Here is a 6,823-nt window from a genome sequence, read left to right as displayed (position 1 = left end):
CGTGAATAGTAATCAGATATGACTAAATAATTCTGCCTGTTGTGTTCACACAAATCAATGCCAATCCTTTTCCATGGTCTGTCAGGAAGCGGTGTGGAGATCAATGGCTCTCTGGACTGAGCTCTTCTTTGTTCCTGACATGACTGGCAGGATAAGACTTTCTGTTTGATATGAGCTGATATACCCGGCCACCAGACAGCAGAGTTAGCTCTGTCGCGGCATTTAGTCAGTCCCTGATGGCCATTATGGATACACTCTAGCACATCAGTTCTTAAATTCCCTGGGATTACTATCCTATTGCCTCTAAATCACCAGGCCCTGGTGGGTCGACAACTCGCTTCTCATGGGGAAGAACTCCCTAACGGTGGGGTGTGCCTTACTTACGCGGTCGGGCCACCCGGACTGGATGTATCTGCTCACGGCTTGCAGTGTGTCATCAGCAGCGGTGGCATCTCTGATGCTGTCCATCTTCCGCTATGTAGCTGGCATGTTGTCCACAATGGATGCCACATAGCATTCCACATCTGTGTGCGTGTAGTCTCTCTCCTGTGGCTCTCCCACCGGACTCCTGGATAGTGTGTCTGCTGTCACAAGGGTTTTCCCTGGTGCGTACTCAGCCGTAGGATTGAACCTCATGAGTCGCATCAGTAGTCTCTGGCAGCGAATGGGAACATTATCCAGATCTTTGGCGTTCATCAGGGGGACTAACGGCTTGTGATCTGTAATCAGCCGAAACCCCTCTAGGCCGTGTAAGTATTTCCAAAACCGTTCACACGCCCAGACGCTTGCCAAACACTTTCTATCTGAGCGTACCTGGTCTCTGCCTCATTCAGGCGCCGGGAACAGTAGGCGACAGGCTTCCAGCCCTCGCTGTGTTGCTGCATCAGCACTGCCCCGATGCCTTAACTGCTGGCATCTGCAGAGACAGCTGTGGGTTTGTTGACGTCGTAGAACGCCAGAGTGAGTGGGGTTGTGAGGAGCTCTTTGATGCGCTTGAACGCTGACTGCTGTGGTGGGCCCACGTCCATGCAGATTTGGACTTCAGCAGCTCATACATGGGCTGTCCCACTTCAGCTAAGTTCGGGATGTATTTTCCTAAATAGTTTACCATCCCCAGGACTCTCTTTAGCTCCTGCACGTTCTTAGGTGCCATCAGCTTGTCTATTGCAGACACCTTAGCTGGGTCTGGCCGTGTGCCGTCTGCATCAATCTCGTGACCCAGGAAGTGGAGTCTTTTCTGCCGCAGAGCACACTTGTCTGGATTTAGCTGCAGCCCAGCACTCTCCAGACGTTCCATAACTTTCTGAAGACGTTCATCATGCTGGCTCATATCTTTTCCATGAACTATGATGTCATCCATGTAAACAGCTGTACCCTGTAGGCCTTCGAGTGTTTCAATCATCTTCCTTTGAAAGATTTCGGGAGCGCTAGATATCCCAAACGGAAGGCGTTTGAAGCAGTGGACCCGCTCAGCTCAGCTGTGATTTCCTCCACCGTTGGCAGAACAAACCTCTCCCTCCGGTCTTGTTAAGTTTTCTCAGGTCGACGCAGATATGCGCCTGGCCTGATTTCTTAGGTGCAGGCACCATGGGAGCACACCACTCTGTCGGCTCCGTCACCTTTTCTATGACGCCTTTTGCCTCCATCCTGTCCAGCTCCAGCTTAACACTGAGCTCTATCTTATCGTGTCTTTACTCAACTCCTAGCTCCTACAACAACCACGCACATCACGCAAGTATCACGTGATGACGTATCAACATATTCTTAACGTGATCATTCCATGACAGGCTAAATCCAGGCTATAGGCCTTTAACTCAATACAATATATTTAAACAGCACTGACATCGCGATGTGGACGTGTATATGTTCAGATGGTGATTGAGGGAGTTGGAGAGTAAGAGAGAGAGAGAGGGTGCATGCACGATCTAACAGATTAGCAAAGTATAACAAAACAAGATAATGTCACAGTCACAGACCGTGCAAACTGTGAATTACAGATTGCACATTTAAATCATAAATTAAATAAAACAACAATACTTTCACACATAGATTAACACACATATAAAGCTAATCTCTGCCCAGACGTCAGCCTTACTTGAAGACCGCTTTTGCTCAGTGATCGACGGCGTTTTGCGGACTTCCAATGAACAGGTTCGAGGGAGATCTCGAAGGATGTAGAGTTCTGTGTCGACGTGGAGAAACGAAGAAGGGAAACCGGTCGCATTCTCTTACTCAGAACACTGCTGGGCTGCAGTATAATTCTACCGGTATAACTTAGGTTGCAACTAAACGAGTAAAAGTATCTACCCAACTTTGGCCAAAAGTTATAGGCCTATACAAGTCGTGGTTACGTTGTCCTTTGTCTTTGTTCTGCAGTGAGGGTATCTCTTAAATTAATGGTATTCACTGTTGTAAAAACCACCGCGAGAGAGAATGAAATTTGTGTTTGTCGTTCAATTAAAGGGAAAAATGCGTCACCCTTTTACAACCTTGTTTAAGCCAATGCCGTCCAAATAAAATGTAGATAAGAAAGTTAAGGTGATAAGGGAATTGTGGGTAATGTAGTCTATGGTGGGACTACACCTACGGGGGAAACAGATAATTGGTGGGAAGCAAACAAGAGGCAGGAGAAACTAATCAGGCTAACAAATAGGCTAATTAACAGAGCAGGTGTGGTAGACGGTAGCACATGGCATTACAAATAAACACAAGACAACACATGGCATAACAAACAAACACAGAAAAGCACATGGCAGCCAGAGACCTTTGGCTAACAGAGGGGATACTGACATCCATAATAATAAAGTACGGGGTGTTGTGTATTCCTACAAGACTTCTTTAATGTAATGGTTGCATTTCCCACTGCAAGCATAACAGGAGATTATGTTCATGGTACACCATAACACTAAATGCTCAAGAAATGGCTTTCATTGTGAGTGGGAATGGGGTATTTGTGTGTGCAAGCAGGAAGGGGTGTAGGTTCAGTATTTTTTCTTGAAATGCCCATCCCTACTTCATACAACTTCATACATGGCATGACATGACGCTCAATAAACTGCAGTTTATACACGGGTGCGGTCAATACACAAGTTTACTGTAATGCGGTTAATAGTCGGGAAAATAAGTGTTGAAGTTTGAAGGATGGAAGCTTGACCGGCTATAGACAAAGACGATGTGTGTGTGTGTGTGTGTGTGTGTGTGTATCGCCCACAACAATTGCCACAGACACTGAAATCCCAAACCTGTCTGCTCACTACATTTACTCTTTTTCATTCCAGTCTACCGTACAGTTGGAGTGTGCTTTGGACTGCTGTGTCTCCTGCAGGTGACTCTTAACATCACTCTGCGTCTCTACTGTGAGCTCCTTTTCATTCACTCTCTTCTGATCAGCAGAGGATTATTACAGACAGTTTACTGGCTGGGTTATAGCCATGAGCTGTAGAACTAACATATGCCTCCCTTTCAGTCCTGAGGTTAGCAAATGATGGACAAGAATGTCAGATGAGATACAACTCACTGGCTGAAGAAAGAGACCTGTTAATGACCAATTACACCAATGTGGTTGAAGAGAGAGACAGACTTGACAAGCGGCTTGATGAGCTGGGTGAGCATGAATCCAATGATATACTATACCTTAATGAAAACGTAGAGAAAATGAAGGAACATGAGTATGACCAGTAGTTGTATGGTAAACAGCAACGCAGGGGCAGTCCTTGCATCCAGTGGTGAAAAACAGGTAATTAACCAAGGGGCATGGTCATACTGTTGGATGATTTAGAAGATATGGACGTTATATGCCTTCTATATATGGAATCATGAGTGCCTCTAACTACTGAAGGAGTTAAATCCCTGTCTGAAGTTAAATCATTAGCTGTCAGCTCTAACTAGTTCTTATTGCACCCACCCAGTTGGTGGGTTATTTTACTTCTCTAAAATAACTGATTTCAGTTGGATGGAAAAGTTTTGAGTCCAGGCTCTATTTCTTCTCCATTGCGGAGAAAACCTGGAATGAGTCCCGGGAGGACTGCAAACAGAGAGGAGCCGATCTGGTGATCATCAACAGCCAAGAGGAACAGGTGAGATGGATCGATAGTTGGATGAATGGATTTATGGACAGTTTGGTTGTATTCCAGTAGAAATCTGTCAAAATATTCCAAAGGTGCTTTCCACACATTGTAGAGAACTTCAGCTTTGTGACAATGACGTAAAGATTTCTCTTAAATGTCAGATACTGTATATACTACGAAGCCGTTCATTTATTAGACTCCTTTTTTTTCCCATTGAAAGAACTTTGTCTCAGCACATGCACGTGAAACCTGGATTGGCCTGACAGACAGTGAAATAGAGGGACAGTGGAAGTGGGTAGATGGAACTCCACACAGCTTAAAGAAGGGGTAAGACAAAACATTTTAAGGAATACTTTCAATCAAGACCTAAGGAGCCATCATTTGGTTATTTACTTAATTGTGTAATTATCTCGAGATAAGAAAACTTGTTTTCCAGAGATAATGAATTCCATATCTCAGGAAAACTATACACTGTTTTCCTGTTATAATGAAGACGAGCAAAGCTCTGGACAGCAGCGTAGGCCTTCCATGTTGAAGAACATTGGTGTTTTTCATATACTATTTAAATAGTTGCAACTCGTATGAATCCTTCCCCCAGAATAATTTATCACATTTACTTTAAGTACACTCAAGCCACGTTCATTAACATGCCAATGGCCAGCAAGACCTTCCTGTCTGCAGTCCGTCACACCTTAGACACCTAAGCAGACCCCATACTGTTCCCCTTCCTGCACCACCTCAACCAACACCCCAGACACACACCATGAAAGATGTGCAATCTGTTATCCCTACACCTGAACATGTGAACTTGTACACTGAGAATTCTTCTGTTGAATTGCCATGTGGAGACACCGTGTGGTGAGAGAACGGAGCAAAGAGTGATCATCGCTGCCTTTGGAAGACAAAGGGATGAAAGGGCAACACAGAGGAGACTTACACTGCGCTATAGACGATATCTCCTAACCATCTCCTCCTCTCGCTCTAGCGTGGTGTGTAGTCTGTGTTTAAGATCTGACACATGACCGCAACTAACTTCACAGCTTAAATAGAGTTCTGTTATAATATATTGTAATAGTTGGCATTTTCATCCGGAATTTTGCCATAAAAACACAAGGATCTTTCAGTGTCAACCAGTGGTCACTGAGTTTATTCAGGTTTTCTCGACACCAGATTGGCCTAATTGCTGCTGACCTGACTGAATGGACACACTGAAGTTAGCCCTGATAGCAAATTTTGTAACTTTATGTTGTGGTGTAATATTTACTGCAGGTTGTGGATGGAAAAGGAACCCAACAATGCTGATATGGGTGAAGACTGTGGCAAGGCTTATGGAAAACAATGGAATGATGAAGTATGCTCTCGGAAATTCAAATGGACCTGCGAAAATAAAGTTTAAATATATTTTCCATGACATGTTTCAGAACATATATTACTTTTTTTGTGTGTCTACACTAATGTGAGGACTGTGTACCGCACTGCACTTATCAAGACATCATTTGATCTACCAAGACACAAATAATAAATATATTCATAGCTGTATAATTAAATATAAATAATAAAAGTTGTTTATGTGTGTGTTTTGGGGTAGAGTTGGTTAAAGTAATCGGGTGCATCCAGCTTTTTATTTTCCATTTGTCCTCATGCCTAAAGATCAACGCTGTTGAGGAACCCCTGACCAAAGCAATGAAGGGCAATCAATATGGTTGGTGCAGACTTTTTGTCTTTCCTTAAGTATGTGACCCACTGTAAGAGAAATGCTCTGGCAGTATTTATATCATCATTGGTGTTTCCTTTAAAAAGAGAGACATTTTAAAACAGATAGCATTAAGTGGGTGATAATAAAATAGTTCAACTGTATAAGGACTGATGTGTTGTCCAAACACACAGCAGCCAATCAAATGCAATCCAGTGCCCTCTACGAAGCATGTTTAGGGATTTAACATGGCCTTGAGATGTACAGGCTTAACAGCAATTTACAGGGGTGTAGATGAACATCTATGAAGAGGGCGGGAGAGTGAAAGAAAGGGAGGAAGTTGAGAGAGGTGTAAAAGCCAACGCCCACTGAGAGAGAGTGAGTGAGGGAGGAAGTTGAGAGAGGTGTAAAAGCCAACGCCTACAAGAGACGCCTCTAGTTTTTTTTAACAGGAGGTACATTAGTATGCATGTGGGTGGTATTGCAATGATGCACACTTGTCTAACCACAGTGACTTACCAGAAGGTTCAGTGTGATGTATGTGCAACAGAGCAGCCTCAGATCAAGGCTGAAGGATCCACACCACCCACCATCCCTGCTGTCACCTGCCATGCTGACCTTTGCCCTGCGCCTGCGCCTGCTGTTCACTGATTTGACTGAACTGAGGAACATCTAAGCCCAGTCACACGTACCGCAGATATTCCTGTAGCTCAACAACAGAAGCAAATGGCTAATGACCTGACATTCATGGCTTTGATCGCCCAGGGTTGAAAATTGTATGTCTGTTCCACATTTAGTGACTGGACACAAGTGATGCATTGATTTGGAGGATGGTAGAGAAAAGTTTAGAATGTTGTGGATCATTTCTTCAACTAATTATAAAACAAAGTCTCTTTAAGAAGAGTTTTGAGATGTATTGAGAATTTTACTTCCCATTTTCTCATGTCACATTGAGCATGGCCTTTTTATTCCTACTTCAGCAAATTATGACGTGATGTTATCTGGGTTAATAGTGGCATCTTTGTAACCCGGGTCGCTGGATTGGTAAACCAGCGACTAACCC

The 6,823-nt window shown here is 43.9% G+C and overlaps 1 protein-coding gene across 1 annotated transcript; it reads left to right on the top strand.

Annotated features, from left to right (window-relative positions):
* Positions 1–1,587: 1,587 nt before the first annotated feature.
* Positions 1,588–6,436, top strand: LOC116221199 (CD209 antigen-like protein E). Its single transcript, XM_031571159.1, has 7 exons — positions 1,588–1,735; positions 3,279–3,356; positions 3,467–3,604; positions 3,949–4,076; positions 4,288–4,394; positions 5,337–5,457; positions 6,311–6,436. The coding sequence occupies exons 1-7, from the start codon at positions 1,588–1,590 to the stop codon at positions 6,434–6,436; spliced, it is 846 nt and encodes a 281-aa protein (XP_031427019.1).
* The last annotated feature ends 387 nt before the right edge of the window (positions 6,437–6,823 follow it).

The sequence above is a fragment of the Clupea harengus genome, chromosome 7, assembly GCF_900700415.2.
Source record: "Clupea harengus chromosome 7, Ch_v2.0.2, whole genome shotgun sequence".
NCBI classification, from domain to species: Eukaryota; Metazoa; Chordata; class Actinopteri; order Clupeiformes; family Clupeidae; genus Clupea; species Clupea harengus.
This window is presented reverse-complemented; position numbering and strand designations above follow the sequence as displayed.